Below are 18,730 nucleotides of genomic sequence, written 5' to 3'. Positions count from 1 at the left end.
CACACTTATCTTAAAGGAATTTTGTGTGCGTATCTTGCTAAAGAGAAGGAAAAAAAACAAAAGCCATAGTGTTTTACAGTGTTTTACCCAAATTCTTACATCAGCTAGGAGCAATTACTTTGTCGGGGCATCAGTCAGCACTTCCTAACTATGTGCTAAGAAGTGTGCAGTAGAGGATTTCAGAAGTTTGTTCCAGATTTCACTGACTTTACTGAGTCACACAGCGCTGCTGTTGGGAGAGTTCTTCTTTAGCTAAGGCGAAAAATAGCTGTTTGTACCCTTTACTCCAGATACAGTACGTGTAATCGTCCATCCTGGGGAATTCTGATTCTGATAAGTTCTGTGAGACCAAAATTGTGAGTTTTATCGGGGAAGTCAATCTACCGTTTTGAAAGGAGCAGTTAATTATTGTGGGTCTTTTGGGGAAGTTGTTGTAGCTGCTGCTAGATTAGTAACGGGAGCCTTTTTTCTCCCAACAAAGCTTTTCCCATGCCTCTTAATGCTGGTCATAGTAGATAAGTTAGAGGATGTCATGTGTCACAAGGTCCTGAGAGTAAGTGGGTCTCTCTTAAAAATATATGAGATGAGTTTTGAGTCAGTCCAACATAGTTATGTTCAAAATATACTCTACAGTGACAGTTTTGGTTTAGACACAATTACAGAGGAGATATTGAGGTTTAAGAGGATATTGTACAAGAGGTTTCTACAAAGGAACATCATGTTGGCAGCCTATGATCTTGGTTTAGACATCCCATCTTCATCCTGAACTTAAACATGCGGTTGATGTACACGATTCTTTGCTTCCATTACAGATGTGACAGAGATGTCCCATCTCTTCAGGGGCCCTAAAGGCATCCTGGTACGAAAGCTAGCTCAGTGTCTGTTTGTATCAGGTCAAATGTGTTTTTTTTTTCATCTGAGAGCATATGTGTGTGCATATTCATTTCCAGCAATCTTTTCCAGGGAATATTAAGTATAGATTTTGTGAATAATTCAGCCCTCCAGCTGCCACTCAGCTCATTTGTTCTAGATTTCTCCGCCATTTGTTGCTCGGCGAGATGGAGCATTCACATCCTTTTCTCTGCATTTGAAATCTAGGCTAATGTGTGACAATTTCTCAGCACATCTCTGCTTCTGTACTAAATGTTGGTGATGTTGTATCACTCGGCCTCCTGAAGACAAATCTTCCTCATCAGCAGATAACGAGCCTAATGGGTTTGACTTACAGGGCCACTGCATGTGTTCAGCAGGTGGTAATTTATCTTCTCTAAGGGGAAAAGTAAGAAACACAAGAAGTGAGAAATCGATGAAGACGTTTATTTAAGTCAGCCCTTCTCTTGGCCTTCTAAAATAATTGTTTCCCATTAAGTGTATAAAAGGAAACTGTCAAACAAAGTTATATTTCTGCTAGAAAAACGTCTAAGTCTATATACTGTATTTGAATAACCAGGTTTCCACTGTAATTAAGTTTTAAATAGCCATAACTACAATTTCTACCAAGCAGTCTACATTATGTTAATTAAACTTATCAAGTGTAATTGAAATCTTTCAGTGACAAAAAATATTCAGAACCTTAATTCAGTGCTTTGTAGAAATTGGAGCCCCAAGGGCAACAATTACAACTTCCTGCCATCTTTGGTTTAGTCTCAAAAGGCCCAATTATATATTGTTATTTGCACAGTTGAGTCAAGCTTCGATTACAGCTCAACTTGGTTATGTAGGTGGATCATCATCTTTGCACCAGCGTGCATTCACGGGAGCGGCATCCTGTTAGGAACCAAAGCATGTTGCCACAACGCTTGTTCAAAGGATTCTGCTGCTTAAGGCTTTCGCTGTGGGACATCGTCGCCAAAGAATGGCCGAATTCCCTGCACAGACGTCTTTACTTGAATGGGAATTTTGTCGGATGATAACTTTTTTTATGGTATCCGAGGTCCTTTAAATGCTGTTTGCTCTTTCTGGTTTGTTTTAAGTTGCAGGTATTGATCATAACACAAGCAAATTATCCATTTTTTTTTTACCTCTGGATATTTAGCAGATGTGTTGATTCAGACAAGCGTGTTTCAGCCCGAACTCCAGGAGTTCACCTGCATTCTGCAAAAGCATTCTTGGTCAGCTTGCCAAGGATGTTCGCAATTGGGTCATAGATCCATTTTTGGCAATTCTAGGGTTGTCTGCAGCAGGGAAGTATTGCTCAAATTGTGCGGACAGCGCAGCTAAGTCCCTTTGCACTAACCCAGGTAAAAACTGTGTCCTTTTATCACCTCCTTGTCTTCGGAGGAAACTCTCAAGCGATATTAGCTTTTGAGTTGTTTTCCGAACCAGCTGGAACATGCACATAAGTCAGCGGGTGTTGACTTGTGTGTGGATGTGTCTGATGAGTGTGACGGAGGAGTAAAGGTTCTCCTATGCAAACAGATTGATGCCTTCAGCTGGTGTAGGTTTTTTTATGCTTATTATTGTTGTTTTCTTTTTATTGACTACAGATTTTGAGCAGTATATGGGAGTGTATATTGAAAATATGCCCTATGAGAAACGTGCATGCTGGCCAGCTGCATGTAACAGTGATTATGTTTTAGTCTTGCATGCCAACACGGCCTCCAGTTTCCTCCTTTTAAGCTGATTCCTCCCACTGAGCTGTTTTCTTTTGTGTGTATGTAAATACTCCTGGTGGCAGATATTGAATTCATTACTGCAGAGCTCCGAGGGGAAAGGTGGCACAAAGCACGGGTGGCTTTTAGGGGATATTAGGGCAGCCGTTAATTTATGTCTTTTGATGAAATTGACGCAGTACGGCAGAATTTGAAGCTGCTTTATTTCTCTGGTACGCTTCTTTAAAAAAATCCCCAACATTTCAGCAAGATTTCACACACACAACAGAAACGTTTTTTAAACTCTGCTGCACAGCCACTTCTTTTTCTCCTCTCTTGCAGCACACGCTGCGTCTAGTTGGGGAGACAGTTCTACACAAAAAGTGGTTGTATAAGAATCTCAGAGGAGTGCCAAGTCTGAGGTCAGCAGATCAGATCATGTGACCCAGTAAGTTAGGGTGGGGTCAGACTAAGACTTTTCTTGGCAAACGTGGCCCTCTGAGGATTATATTACTATAAAAGGGAGATTTAGCTTTGACTACATAGAATGTCTGGCAAAAGAGTTGCTTCTTATAACATGCTGACGAGTTGGGCGATTATGAATAAAATCCAGTTTGTTTGTCATTAGCAGATGTATTTCTGTCGTACTGTCTGTTTGTTTTTCTTCACTTGGTCCAGGAAACAGCCATAATGGTAATAATCAGTTACTGGATTCCCCCCTTTTTTTTGGGTGACCAGAATGAAGTCATATTTACTCTGTGGGAACTACGCAATGTAATCATTAGACATTAACCTAATGACAGCCTTGAAATGTGCGCAGACTGGGCTGGCTTGCTTAGCTTCTTCCCTTCTTCTTAGCCTTGCGCTTGCTGTCTGAACCGTTGGTCTGTCGTACTGAGGCTTGAACCGCCGAGTTTCTCAGCAAGGCTTTGTCCACTTGGTTCTAGGCGCTTAAAGGCAAAGATAAATGTTGAGAAACAAGTCAGCCTTGATTCTATTGGACTGTGGTAGATTTTGCAGCCGCGTTGTTGTCTTGACTCCCATCTCAAAGTTCCCGAGACGTCAAAGCCAAGCAGGGTGAAATTATTCCGGACCAGATTTAATGGGGAATTTCAGAGGTAGGCTCAGACTTACGTTAGTTTTTTTATTTATTTTTTCTATGCTTAATGGTGCCTTCAGTATGAATTGCTTTCTTTTCTTTTGTTGTGTCTTTTTTTTTTTTTTTTTTCTTTCCAGGGGCTCCATTTCCTCTGCTCTGCTTAGTGTGCACTTTTTTTCTCCTTTTTTTTTTCCTTTTACAAGATCAGACTGCAGAGAACTTTTCAGATCGTACACACTGATTTTGTGTCGCAGCTTGAGGGATTTTCTCTTTTAGGTGTTGTTATAGTTACCCGAGAAAGTCATGTTTGGATGGGAGGCAGGTTACAGAAAGGACAGATGTGGTAAGGCCCGTTTTCTGAGGCGATGGAAATGATAATAGCCAAGGCAGCGTATATATCCCCTCGCTCACCTTTTTCTTGTAAAAAAAAAAATAAATAAAATAGATTCAGTCCAGCCTGACCAAGTTGGCAATCTCTGTCAGTTTATTGCATTCAGTCAATAACATCTGTATTGCTCTCTGTCTTTGTAGAGAAGTCAGGGGAAGGAGGGGCAATGTCAAATTCAAACGGCCCGTCCCGTTTTCCCTTAGCAGAGTTTTCTGGGAATCAAGTGCAATGTCCTTGACTCAATGGCTGCAGTGGAGGTGGGAGGGAAGTAGGCCGGTATGTTGCAGAACTATGAATGAACAAGAAAGGAATCTGGGAGACTGGCAGGGGGATTCCTGGAATATCCTGTGTGGACTTACACACACTGTGGTAGCCGAACATTATCTGTTATTCTCTACCAGGGCTGGCACCTGACGCTGTGCAGCTCGCCCACCTAGAAGCGCTCGCACTGTTTTGGTGACGTGCGCCCAGAATACCTCAGGGTCGCATTTCTTCCGAGTGTTTGGGGACCTCTAACATGCTACATGTACATACAAAGCTTGTATGTAACAGAAGCAGCTCATGTCTAAGCCGTGTAGCTTCTTTGTTTTTTAGACCCTGTTGTCTGCTTCGAAAAGTCTGAGCCTGGATTCAGCCAATGCAAGCTTTTGCTGTCCTATCTGCCCGAGCAGGCTTTTTCTAGTAAATCTAGGTCCACCTTGAGCAGAGTTCCCTTGACACTCATTCTGTCGACAGATATAATGAGACCGTAACTATTCATTCTACTTTCTCATTTCAGTCCTGGACAGGAGGCTAGAGAGTCAAGACAAGAACACCTTATTGCCTCTGCCTGGCTGCTTTTTGTTGTTTTTGTTTCTTTAAAGACGTGCTCTTCCTCATTTCCTTTTCATTTCCTTTCTTACTTCCCCACTGAATCAAATGCACAGACACGTATAGCTTAGCCTGGCACGTATATTTTACAGCTTGTGTATAATTTCCGTTCCATTTCTGGCTTCAGCCCAAACCCTGGCTGTCATTTTGTTTGTGTTTTTATTTTTTTATGTGACTGTATTTCACACACAAATCATACTTAAGTTGTGTTCTGTCTCAAGGCCATATGGCATTAATTTTCACTGTCACAGACGTAAAACATTGACAGTCCTTCTCTCTTTGGGCCATATGGCATGCGTGGGTGCATGTTTGTGTGTCGCTGGTATGGTGTGTGACCACTGATAGTCACTTCTCAGCATCACTTCATAGTGTGCACCGGGGAGGGGATGAATCAAGTGCGTATGTATGAGGGAAGTCTGTTTGCACAGCCATGCACACATTCTGGTATGTGTACAGGATATTTTAGCTGGGCAACTGTGGTGACCAGATCATTGTGTGTTTGTGTGTGTCCACACAGGAGGAATGCCAGCTCCTGAGCAGAGCCCAGCGACGGAGGAGGGGCTTCTGCTGACCATCCGCAACAGCTCAACCAGTCGCAAAATGGAGGCTGACAACACCGCCAACAACATCCTGGCCTCCGTCAAAGAACAGGTAATGTGTCTTCCACTGAAACTGTGCAAGCAGACCCTTTGACTCGTGTTATATCTCGGACAATTTGGCTCTGACGAAGGTTTGCGTGCGGCATTTAAAGGATGCCAAGTCTTCTCGTGACACACAGACACTGTATGTTATACTGTGCTGTTGTGTGATATTATTCTCCTGCAAATGTATGCACCCTGTTTATGCTCTAACCATTTCACAGCTGTGGCACGGAACCCAAAGTTACCAGTTGGGATTTCTCTGCGCAGCAGATGATGTGCTAATGTTGGTTTGATAACTTATCAAAGAAGTTTGTGGAAGATTTGAGTTTGATTTGGAGATATTGGTTGTTTATTGTTTATAGTCATGGCCTGAGTTGCATCAGTGACAAACCACCAAGATCAGCTCTCGCTGAGTTTCAGAGCTTGAGGAGGGACATGCCCTCTGACTCACTTCATCTCTGCCCGTCTCTTTGTGATTCATCCACACCCCCTTTGGTCACACACACACACACACACACACACACACACACACACACACACACACACACACACACACACACACACACACACTCCTTTCCTCTCTGGCTTCCCTCCAGTCCTCAATATTCCTGGAAGTCCAGCACAAGGCAAACAGAACAAACGAGATTTAACTCATCACTTGTGATTATAAATCCCCTGTGTGTCATTTTGGATCCATTTCGTTTTCAAGAAAGTCACCTGAGTTTAAAGTTCTTATTTCAAACAAGTTCTCTGTTATTGTTCAACAATCGGCAGACACATGTCCCATGAAATTTACTGCTGGAAAGTGGGTATTGTTTACAAGAGGAAGGAAGGAGCACCTGTCGATGTCACTTCCTTCCCTAGAGTATCCCTGTGTGGCTCATCCGGTTGGAGCACATATCCATGCAGGCGAGGAGGAAGAGCGAGTCGCATGCTTGAGCTGTTGCTTTTAGAATGACTGGGACATGCCTCAAAGGGGATTCTGCTGAAGAGTTGAGACTGTAAAATGATCGTTCTCCTGTACAGTACAGAGTTGGAACGGCCCACAAAAGGGTGAGTAAGAGTGAAAACTTGTGGGAGGTCAGACTCTAGGAAAGGGTTTCTTTTTTTTTTACCCCCCCCTCCCTCGGGTGCACGTAAGGTTTTCCTGCGATTGTTGAGAGGCAGACCTTCCAGGGATCGTGTTGCCGATGTAAACACGCGAGTCTGCAGTGGTGTGGCCATGCTCATGGCTAGGGCTGGGGCTTAGGATGACTGAGAGTTTGGTGAGTGTTTATTCTGCGGCTGTATTACTGTTTGTTTTCTCTTTCTTTTACTGCCTGTTCGTTGGCAAAACTCCCTCGCCTCATTGTTCTTTTCCACTCCTTGACTGTCGTTATTTCTCTTTCCCTTTCTCTCCAAACTTCTTGTTCCCGTCACTGCTGCAGTTACGGCTGCACAGAGTTTGCCCAGATGCCCAAAGAAGGACAGATTCACCACCGTATTATGGTTTCTTCCTCCCAGTGTGCTCCTTTGCTGGGACACGTCTCCTGTCTGTCTTCTAGCATGTGGACATAGCAAATGTGAGCCCCTCTTTCGGCAGGAATTTGACAAAATGCTTAGGTTTTTGCTGCACTTCTTGCGTATTGCGGCTCAGTTTTTGTCCTGGACTTGTTTATCAGCGTTTACCATCCGGATGACACAGCCACTATGCTCTCTTGCAGGGTTAGTTTAAATGTATTAATGCCATTTCTTGTTGCACATTCAGTTTTGCCTCTTAAGAACCACACATGCTGCTCTTTTTTTTTTTTTTTTTAAAGCCTGGCTCGAGTGCCTTGACTGCGCTGTGTTGTAATTCAGAATTAACTTAGCAGAGTCTCCTCCCTCAGCACTTAGTGTCTTATCAAAATTTAATTCAGCCAAAGAGAGCGTTTTGCAGATAATCAAAAGACCAAGTTGCTTCTATGTGTCTTATCTTTAGTGGAATTAAAGCAGTGGGAGTCTTTGGCAATCATTTTGATCATCTGCGCTTGATGTGGAATTTAACATCTATACATTTGACTTTATTTCAGATATTTCCAGTGTTGGTCTGTTTTTAGTATTTTTGATGCATGGGAATATGATGTCTAATGCAGAACATATTTGAAAAAAATATATATATATAATATATATATATATAAATGTATATATTCTCTTTTCTTTGACTATTTAAAGCAAAAACATAGGTCGACTGCTTTTTTTTTGGTGTGGTTCTTTTTAAGTGTATGTGATTTTAATGTAACCTGACATGGTTGTCAGATTCCATTTTAATATCATAGCACGAATGTCACAACCCTTTTCATCTGTGTGTCTTTCTCTTCATTTACCTCACCATTAACAGAAAACGGAGCTGCAAATCCTGGTCGCTTTCGGCTTTTTAACTCAAAAAAGCCAGATCACAATCACAGCAATGTATTATTAAAATGCAATGAATCGTTACCATTTAACTTCAACTTTAACTCAGAAAAAGAGGGCTACGTTTCAGAGTAAAGGCAACAGGTGTTAGTGTGTCAACACTAATGAGAGAATGCATATCAATACAATGGCACAGAATAGAGGGGCATTAGGTTGATTATGTGTGTGGAAATGATGCATGTGCATATCGTATGGCCTTTACAGTCTCAGATTCAGCTGCAGTGTGCGACAGCACTACAAAACAACAAATCTTCATTGGAGGAATAGTGCTTTCCCCTTCCCAGTAAAGTTCCAAATACTTAACTGGTGTACACAGTGGTATACTGGTGCACACTGTCAATAAAAAGCAGAGAAGCGCAGTATTGTCACAAAACTCTATTAAGACAATGTGGTTTTGTCATCGTTTTGTTTTCTAATTGTGAAAAGAACATAATGAGTCATTTCATAATGCACGATTAGGCAAAAACCGTCGGCCGATCAAAGTGACATTGTGTTATGTCTACCAAAAAATATCCAATTTACCCGTTTAGATCAGTTTTACACAATGCCATGAAATACAGTATGAATATTCACCGTCAAAACGTGATTTGAGAGTGCATAAATCTGTCCGCTAATGGGGCCAATGGAGGTAATGATCTTTAATTAGAATATAGTGCCTCGTGTCGAATTGCTGTCGCACCATTATGTGCAGCCAGTGACTGTATGAAATGGGAGGTGATTATTTAACTTCAAAGATTTATTTCAGTCAACGCTTTTGTTTGGTTTATCCTTCGCTAATTGCAAAGACTTTTGGGGGAAAATGTCATATTTCTTTTTTAATTTTTCTTTCTTAACATCTGTCTCAAGTAAAGCGTCACGAGTAGCGTGGACTCGCATGTATGTGTCAGCACACATAAATACGGTGCTGTTAGTTTCAACGTGCCAAACACCGGAGAAGGAGCCCCCCCTCCGTGTTCCTCTGCCTGGTGGGCTCTTCATTATTGCTCCCTTAAACAGGAGTGAGTCTATTTCCTCTTCCAGTGTTGCGGTGCTGCTCTTTCTGCCGGCCTTGGAGGGGCATTACACAGAGTGCTTTTGAAAGGTGGAGACTGCAGCCCTTCCTTTGCGTCCTGTTTACAGGGAAGAAAGGCCACAGAGGTGTTGCCCGTTTGTTTGAGGGGCAATCAGTTTGAGGGACTGAGAAGATGCTTATGGAGAGAGGAACAAATGGGCCACGAGGAGAGAAGCAGGTGCTTCACTGGTGCATTTAAGCAAGAGGCTTTGATGTAGTCTGTATCAGGTTAATATTGTGAGTCACCATTTTAGTTCTTTGCCTTTTTCTCTTGTAACCAAACATTCCGTCATTTCCTTCTGTGCACGTAATGGCTGTAAGTCTCTCAAGCAGCAGCAAACTCTTGCTGAGGTGAGGGCACAAAGCACAGCAAACACTTTAGAGGACAGCTGGATAAGAAGCAAAGGGTGAATTAGATCAAATTAATCAAGGTGCAGAACAAAATGCGCTGCAGGGTGGGAGCTGCTTAGGAGCCTTCCTAAATGAGTGAAATTACCCAGCAGTATCTAGGCAGCAGCCACGATAAAAAGCTGTTCAGATTCTTCAGGAAGAAGCCCCAGCGCCTCCGTTATTACCCCCTTTAGCATAGGATACATCAGACGACCTTTTGTGAAAGAAACGAGATGATACAGTGTCACAGTTCCTTGCGACCGCAATTTTCATAGTGATGTTGGATGGTTTTCATCCAGTTGAGCAGTGATTCAGGTGGATATATATGTAGCCCAGAGGATGAGTGTGAGCAGCTTGTGATGACACCATGTTTAGTTGTTCTTTCCCTTTTTTTCTAGCAAACCATGATAATGAAGTAACATCATATATCATCTCTAATAGATGAGATAACCTTCGAAAAACAATGTGTTGAGATTATAATAGACAAATGATCTAAAGCACTCGTTGTAGAATATTTATCAAACATCTTTCGCAGGCACCAATAAGTATGAGTTCGGGTCATTAAAGAGCATCACTCGGATGACTCTGACCTAATCTCTGCTTTCAAATGCTTCCCCCCGGAGAGAAAGGGCTGCAGGAGTGGAGGGCCCTTTAGTTGTGTCAGCTTTGATATCGTCCACAGAAAAGCACATCTTAACGTACACACAGGTCCCCAGTTGCCTCTCACTGTTCCTATTTTTAGTTATGTTAGTGTTAAAGCATCAGAAGGCTTGAGAAATGGAAAAAGAGGGCTTTTGCCTTCCTGAAAACTCGCGTAGTAACGGACAGTTGGCTGTCTATGTATCATAAGTGAATGTAGACAGCAGTTTTATCAAAAGGAGATTTGCCACAACCTTTATTGAGCACACAGCGCTGAGGTTTATTTAATCATTTATCTATTCTGTGCCATGCAGGGGTTTCCCAGCAAACATAAACACAAAAAGCTCTTGCAAATGTCATTGAATGATTATTTCTAGGATTGAAATGCAATGTTTTTATGCCTCCTATTCCCTCACCATTTGCCCTTATAGTGATGCTGTTGTCAGCTGTGTCTGAACATGCCTATATGCACCACACAGCTGGCAAAAAAGGGCCTCTTTGGCACGGCGCACTGTGGTGTCTCAACTGACAAAAAAAGACACCGCAGTGGAATTTTCCCACTTTGTTGGAGTCGAGTTGATTGCACATGAAAAATCTGTCCGCCTCCTGCCTCTCCCTGGCAAACTGGACCTGGACTCTGTGACCCTGTTGTCATTTGAATCGGGCATAGTCACCCACACAATCACACGCAATGACTCCGGCCTTCTTTGCAAAGCTCAAAAACCGACGTTGCTTTAAGTGTTACACCTCCAGAACTCTGTTAAAGGCTTTGTGAGCCGGCTGAAATTACCCACTTGAGATACCCATGCAGGCCTTTATCTCGTTTTATTGAAGCCAAAGTCAACATAGTCTGAGTGGGCCAGGGGAAGGAGTTAATAGTTTGAGTCAAGATAAAGCTTTAAGGCAGTGTTGTTGCCGCTTTGCATTTCCATGCCATATGCTGTGCGGGAAGGTGGAGTTCTCTTTGTAGGCGATCGTCTCTGTTCCACTTCTATAGGCGAAATAAGAACTCTAATTACAATCGACGAGTGATTTTTCTCCACTCCTGGGGTTCTTATCTGCCTTCCTCTGCCCACTACTGCTGCTGTGACACAGGCAAGGAGAAATCTAAAGGCATAAGCATTCTGGCCTCGATTATGGTCATAAAAATGGAAGCCTGGCTCCGAGCAATTACCCCATGGGGGAGCAGAACAGTGTGTGAGAGGGAGGGAGGGAGGGAGGGAGAGAGATTCAGAGGTGAGGGATGCAGGTGAAGGAGAGTGCTCAGAGACAAAACACTCAGATATACGGGTTGGTTAGTAAGAGGGAAGAGGACAAAAATGAAACTGTGACCGTGGTGGAGTCAGAGCGCCTTCACCTGTGAACGGTTCCATAAAGCGCTGTGACAGAAAGCTGCAGATGACGTGGAAAAGGGCAGAAAAGAGGAAGAGAAGATGATCTGCTCTCATGTGACATGGCGTCAGAGGAGTGGCGTGTCTAGCTTGGCACACAATACTGTCATTTCGAACCCAGCCATGGGAGATCTCCCCATAACTAGCCTGCTAATTCTCATCATCGTCACTGTCGTCGTCATGGGCACTATAATCATTGCCGCTGTCAACAGCACGCTCAGTGGGTGCGGTCATTGGAGAGCATGAGTCGTGCTCCCCGCGCAGCATGGTTGGAGTATAGTTAAGACTGATGCGTCCAGGGGGCGGTTTAGGAAACCTACCGGGCGATTCGACAACCAAGTCTGTGTGTCATCTTTTGCCATGCCTCTCATGTGACTTTTATCTCAGTGATTGAACCTGAGGCAATCACACAAGTCACTGCAGTCTTTGTTCACTACTTCAGCCTCTGGATTGACGCTCCCCATATTGCTCACTGTCATTACGGCCCGGAGCAGTGTTCTTTTTGTCTGACACAACAGTATTGATCTCACTGTGGAATTGTATGTTCACCGGTCTACATGAGTTGCTCTGGCTTTGTGATTGCACTGCTGAAGCATTTAGGCTTTTTTTTTCCGCTCCAGTCGAGGAGATACAGATTGCCTTTGTGAGTTCCTCCGATTTACCGGCGCATGAGCAGGTCCAGTTGAAAAAGTTAGATCTTAAAGAAATATTGGATTTTAAAACGTAGTGTATTACTTTTGGAGCATACAGCTGTACATTCTGTTTCTGGATCCAGGCTTTTATACTAAAAGCACCAGTGATGGACTGTGCTGTTAGACTAGCAGCACAGCCTTGCAGGATCTGCTTTTATAACTGCAAACAAATTGCAACAAAAGCCACGAGGAGAAGATGTTTGCTTTCTGCTTCACGAAACATATGCATCACATCAACATCATTAATTTAGAGACGCATTCTTTTTTTTCACAAGTTGTTGATTAGTTGCTTATTTTGAAGGTTATTTGTTATTGAGCACATGCAGATGTGTAAGCCTCCTGTACAGATAGATGTGTAAAAAACATTCTGTTGCTCATTATTATGATGAAGGAGTCCCTGGATTTTTACATACTGTATTTAATTTATCACATTGTGAGACGCTTTGTTTTATTTGCTTGTGTTTTTCTGGTCATTGGCTGGCTTTAATTAGTGCTGCCGTGTGTTATCATGCAAATTGTTGCGGTGCATATTTCCGGATCCCAGGAGGAAGAGCTTCTCTCGATGCTGTAGCTGTAGGAAGTCTTAATGAACTAAACTGAACCTGCACACAGTGATCATGCCTCACATGCTTTTGAAGCCAGGTTTGATGCACTCAAACTTGATATCATTGCAAATGAGGCCGCGTCTTATTGCTGGTTCCACTTGAACTTGTAGCTGTGCTGAAAATTTTGCCTTCAAAGGGTTGGTTTCCTGTCAAAATGTAAATGGTAATGAGGCTGTAATGCGAAAGATTTTATTTCCAAATTGGGAAGAAGGGCAAAAATATGCCCATCAGCGTCTGATGGTGTGTTCCCTCCTTTGAAAATGAGCCAAGGCTGTCAAATCGGATGAGGGAATGGGCGGGGGTTTCTACACAATAAAATATTTTGTGAAAAACCAATCTTGAAGTTATTATTGATACGTTCACAATTTTTATTTTTTTCTCTCTTTCTTCCAGCCTCCCCCTCATGGAGTCTTTGTTATTGACAGTCTTTCTTCTGTTGCCATTGTCTTGTGTGGTACTGGGCACAGCACTTCCCAATGCAACTGACAGCTCTTTTAATAGCATTCGCCAGATATGACAGATTTAAATGACATTTTAATTAGGAAGCCGGATTGAAGATTCCTTTAAATGGTCGTGTTTTCTGTCCTTGTGGGGACTTTTTAAGTTAATCTTTTAATAAGTAACTAACGTATAGACAGAAATCGCTCCATTGATGGTTGGTGTCACAAAATGCAGTTTTGCATCAGCATCTTTTACAATGAGGCATTACCAAACTAATTATGTACAATGCCCTTGATGCCCTTCTTTATGGTAAATGTAAATGTAAAGCAGAGGTGATTCAGACCTTACATAAGCAAAAAAAAATGTTCATGGAGCCCATCATCTACAACACGATTATCCTTCTTTGAGTCCATATCTGTGTATCCAACTGTACTTTGTTGAGTTTTCTCTCAGTAGACACATTTTGAATAACGGCTTTGCAGTTTCCTATCAGAGATGCTTGTAAAGTTGCTTTGGAAACCTGGACGGGCATCACACACTCGCCCGTCCATTATTAGCAAGTGAATGATATTCCACAGTGATATTTGTGGACTCTTGTGACATTATCTGCTCATACAGTGTAAAAGCCCTGGTTTAGCTGAAGGTGCGGAGGCAATTTTCACTCTCAGAGTTACCTATAGCTTTGCCTGCGAGGCACTTTACTGCATTTTTAAATGACTGTCTCTGTGCAATATGGTTATTATAATTCTGCTATGGTGGCATGCCATTTTTGCCAGTTTTCTTCGTATTTTTTAACAAGGTGACTTTGCAGCAGTTTTTTTGTTCCTAATTGCACTGCACGGTTCCTCCAGGTCTGCTCTCGCAGCCCGCTCTGAGGCTTGTTCTCCTCGCTCACGCCTCAGGCCTGCTTTGCTGTCCCTGCTGCTGCAGAAATCCTTTAACCTCTGCTGTCATTCTCCTACTGTGCAGCAGTGTTGGCCTCTTGTTGGCATGTATTTGCATCACTGCAGTGAGGATGCAGAACTGTCAGGCCTCATTGCTACTTAATGAACAAACAAATGTCTGCTGCACCAGTTAAGCTAAATAGATGTAACGTCACAAATAAGTTCGCATCCTACGTTTGCGCCACTTGGCGACCAGATCAGCTATTGAGTACTATCTGTATGCGCCTGTTTTCACATCGAGCAGCATTTGATCGTGGCTCTCGTCTTCTTTCTTCTCCCGCTATGTGCCAGGTCTCTTTCAGCCTTACTTGTTTCTATGTCGTTCAGATTGACAATGGATACACCAAAAATATTCGTCTCAGTTTTTAATCACTATTTTTCATATCCATCTCCTCTTATTGAGGGTTCTTGGGTGGGGACGAGCTGATCACACGAGAGGCAGGGTACACCCTGGACAGTCCCCAGTCAATGGAGAGCAGGGTCAGTGTAGAGCCATATGAGGCTAATTGTGACTGGATAGTGTAGTGGATAGTGCCTTTCAGCCTTTTAAGGTACTACCTCCAGTCGTGGTCCTTAGGCCCCTTACGCCACCTCCCTACCTGGGATATGAGTGTAGGTGTATAAGTGTTGATAAAAGCGTCTGCCAAATGCATAACACAACAAACGAACATGCGTGATCCAATAATGCACTAAGTAAGGGAGGTCACTGATTTGAAAATAAGGGCTGGGAGCAAACACTGTAGGAATTATTAATTCTTCATTCGATATATCCATTTCCAGGGATCTCATTCACAAAAGAACCAAGTGTTGTAGGCTTACAGCTCCATGTTCTGGTAATGTTGCTGTTTTCTTACAAAAGCTTTAGGATGGTTGGTTAGATGATTCCAGAACGTTGCCCATGTGCTGTGTTTTAAGTGTACCACTGTGTGTCAGGAACTAAGTCTGTCCTGAGGCACGTGTAAGTCAAAGTATGTTAATGTAGCTGTATGACATTTGAGGTTTGTGTGTGCGTAAGCCTCTCTTTTGTATGTCGAACCACAGCCCATGTGCTGAACCAGCAGTGGGCTGAAGCCACTTCAGGCACTGCAGATGGGTCTTGTAATGTCAGCAGCGCTCATAGAGATGACATGGTAGTATATGCGTTTGTAGCTTGATCTGCAGCCATGTGTCATCTGTTTCTTTAGGGCCTGTCAAAGGACACAAGGGGGGGAGGATCTGATTCAGCTCTGGAACTGCTGGCATATCAGGCCTAGCAGGCTCATTGTAATGGCAAATAAAGGCATTTGGGGCCTTGTTGGTACGGGAAAGCCAGTAACCTATTGTCCCTCTCCCTGTACACGATGCCTGATACCGAACCAAGGCTGCACCCTGTTGTATAAGCATTTTAATGATCACTGCTGCTGCGCTTGGCCTGGTTCGGTAGATGGTTATGCTGAATGGATTTATGCCATTACAATTCGGGCAAATCTCAGAAAATACCTGAACAGCAGGCAACAGTAAGTACTCTCTCCCCATAACTAATGAGAGCCCTACTTATGACTGTGATTCTCATCCAATTTCGTCAGATCAGGACCCCATTTTCACACATAGCTCGCCGTTATTCCAAGTTAATTACGAATGTATTGTATCCGTACTCTTAATAGGTTCAATGAGTCATGCAGAGTCAGTAAAGTCTATTGAAATGCGTGTGAGAGAGAAAAAGCTTTGAGACATTTTCGTGCCAAAGTGGGCCTGAGGATGTGATTGTAAGGAAGCATAGATGTAATCCTTGAGCCTGAGGATGAGATTGTAAAGAAGTATGTGTGTAATCCTTGGTGCCACCTGAGAGGCCATTAAACCCAGCATGACAGAAAAGAAAGACTGCATTGTTGTTTAAAGCCTGCCTGGCTATAGGCTTGGAGATAGAAAGCCAAGTCTCAGCAATCCTCCCATGTGCTCTATACTGTACCATTATACTTTGAATAGCTATACAAAATTGACAGTTACAGTCACCACTGAGATGAGGACAGTAGGATGCTTAGGACCATTCCCAGTGTGTCCCTTCAGTAAGAAAGTGCAAGTGTTGGGGCAGACGTGCAGGTAAGACATCCGTCTGCTATAACCAGGAGGAAGCTCTGAATATCAGAAGTGACAGCCTTATGGCCGCGGCAGATGTCTCTTCTCTCTGGTGTGCTTAATCAAGATCATAGACCATTTCATCAGTGAGACTGAAGGCCGGCCATTTTGTGTAAAGCATTATAAAGTTGTAGTGGTTTGTTTCTCTTTTACTTACAAGTGTATCAAAGGAACTGTGCAGCCCGCGATGCAGTCGCTGGACTCGAGAGGGTGACACTTTGCCAAACAAAGCAATTGGATTATGAGCTTAGAAGAAATAAGACATAGAGGTGGCGGGCCGAGAATAGTGGCATTTTCAGGAACAGGCAATCTCTGAAATCTGTGTTCACTCGGGCAGTAAAGAAAACAATGCGGAGTGCCTCCCGCCATATGGTTAATAAGCATCTGGTCCACCTGAATGCAGAAGAGACACACGTGCAAGAGGATTCTTGTTGTTTGGTTATGTGCATGGATGTCTGTGTTGGATTGAGTAAGATTTTATATATCTTTTGTCTTTACAGTATTAGTCTGTTTTGAATCAGGACATGACCTCCTGCTCTCACACCACCATTCCTCCTGAGGATGAAATGTTCACATGTTCACACCATTCCTCTCCTTGCACTTTTATTTGTCCATGTCTGCACGGATCAGTCCCTCTTCTGTCGCCGTCACCTTATGCTCTTGCTCATGTGCACTGGTGGCAGTCACACTAGAGTAATTACAGGGTTTCATTAGGAAGCAGCGTGACTCTGTTTGAACCATCTCACCCATCTTTCTCTACATCCATGTGTGGTGCACCAGTTTGTCCCAGTCATTTATTAACTCGCACCACCGTCCGACGGTATTTTAGGTGTATATTTAGCACGCACTCAGCTCATGTTGGACAGTAATCACAGTACTTCTCGCCATTAACAGAGTCTTCAGTTTGCTGCACAGATCCTCTTGACATTTAAATGTCACTATGCTTTATTTACAATTTTGATTGCTGCACAAGTTCACCAAAGCAGAGTCGTGTGACCCACATTCTGCCCAGGTGGAGAGAAAAATGATGGAGGGAAAGGTTGACAAGGACTGAGAGTCTAATTTCGTATTTTGACCACTTATACTGAGTTCCATCTGTATCAAGAAAAGTAAAAATGGAAACAGGATTGATGGGTGATGGATCGGAATGAAGGCTTGAAATTGGCCATTTCCATGTGACTGAATCTCTCAGTAGGGTTTATATGTCACACAAAGGATTGATTGCTCATCTCTCCCCCCAAATAGAAAAAAAAGATCAGCGCCGTAGACACTATCTCTGAATCTGGAAGCTCATGAGCAAGCTTGTATAGTGCTGCCCTGCTCCATATAGACTGCCCTGTGCCCTGCTCCTTGAACGCCTTCCAGCTCTGTAAAATGATTATTACACTGTTCTGATTGAATCCCTTTTGGTTTTCAGATTAAATATGCTGCTTTCTTGTATATTTATGGCACTCCAAAAAGGGAATTATGTTGGATGGATGATGTCATGCAGATGCCAAATAAGTGGAATTCAAATAAAGATAATGATTTTGGGATGATTGTTGTAAGCACTATACATATCATTAATATAATTCTACTTCATAAATCAGTTTTATACAGCCAGTATCTCTGTATGTTTGCAAATTGTATTTCTCATCTTTACTCAGTTCCGCTTGCTGTTTTATTCTCCTGTTTTTCACCTTTTTTTTTCACCCTCCTGTGAGGCGCTTAAGATGTGTGCGTTACTGACATTTGCTGTGGCTACCGCACAGGTTTTCCAGCCAAATTAAGAATGCCGTTACTTTAAGGAAACAGAGCGTTGCAGATCCCTTGCAAGCTCGCTCTCACTGCAGTCAAGCATTCACATTTTCTCTGCTGAAGTAGAGGAGAGGTGAGCAGTGGAGGGTGTAAAGTAGTAGTCTGGAGGAGGGGAGGGCCGAGCATGTCTACAAAGTGGAGGGAAATTTCAGTGCAGCCCAAGGGAACACAGGAGAGGTGTGAAAAGTAGGCTGGACTTGGTGATGTACAGTGACTAAATTTCCTGAGACAGGTCACACAAAAGATGTTGAGAGCCAGTTGGTGTGTGCTCGTGGCTCTGTGTGTGTTTGCTGCTGGCTTTGAATGTAATTGACCGTGGTAATGGTCATTACATGGAACAGCTATGGATAGCAAGAGGAGGAATCTTCCTACTGTGCAGTGAGTTATGGTGAGTGGGTTCTTTTTTGCAAGGAGAAATAAATCCGATACTGCTAGGTTAGTACTGTTGTCGAGTCAAAAGGTATTTCTACAGTATGCAAATGAGAGAGAGAGAGTACGCATGTGCTGTATTTTTTTTCTGTGTGTGGAGACCTTGTGTGTGTTTTGAGTGTCATGATGCAGCGCTTGGGGCTAGAGAGCTATGCAAGTAATGGCCTTGTTCAGGCTAGATAATTAGTCAAATGCTGATTTCACTCCCAACTCC

At 43.0% G+C, this 18,730-nt stretch overlaps 1 protein-coding gene across 5 annotated transcripts in view; it reads left to right on the top strand.

Annotated features, from left to right (window-relative positions):
- The window catches only part of LOC142396723 (plakophilin-4-like), a 68,903-nt gene that overhangs the window by 10,564 nt on the left and 39,609 nt on the right, over nucleotides 1-18,730 (top strand). For 4 of the 5 annotated variants that reach the window (XM_075479751.1, XM_075479753.1, XM_075479750.1 and 1 more), the window contains exon 2: nucleotides 5,466-5,599. In XM_075479751.1, coding sequence (XP_075335866.1) covers nucleotides 5,471-5,599 — 129 coding nt within the window. In that variant the 5' untranslated portion in view covers nucleotides 5,466-5,470. Of the gene's footprint in view, nucleotides 1-5,465; nucleotides 5,600-18,375; nucleotides 18,476-18,730 lie in introns of those variants that run through there. The other variant, XM_075479754.1, reaches the window with a different exon arrangement.

The sequence above is a fragment of the Odontesthes bonariensis genome, chromosome 12, assembly GCF_027942865.1.
Source record: "Odontesthes bonariensis isolate fOdoBon6 chromosome 12, fOdoBon6.hap1, whole genome shotgun sequence".
Lineage (NCBI taxonomy): Eukaryota > Metazoa > Chordata > Actinopteri > Atheriniformes > Atherinopsidae > Odontesthes > Odontesthes bonariensis.
The sequence above is the reverse complement of the archived record's forward strand: the minus strand, read 5'-3'. Positions and strand labels throughout refer to the sequence as shown.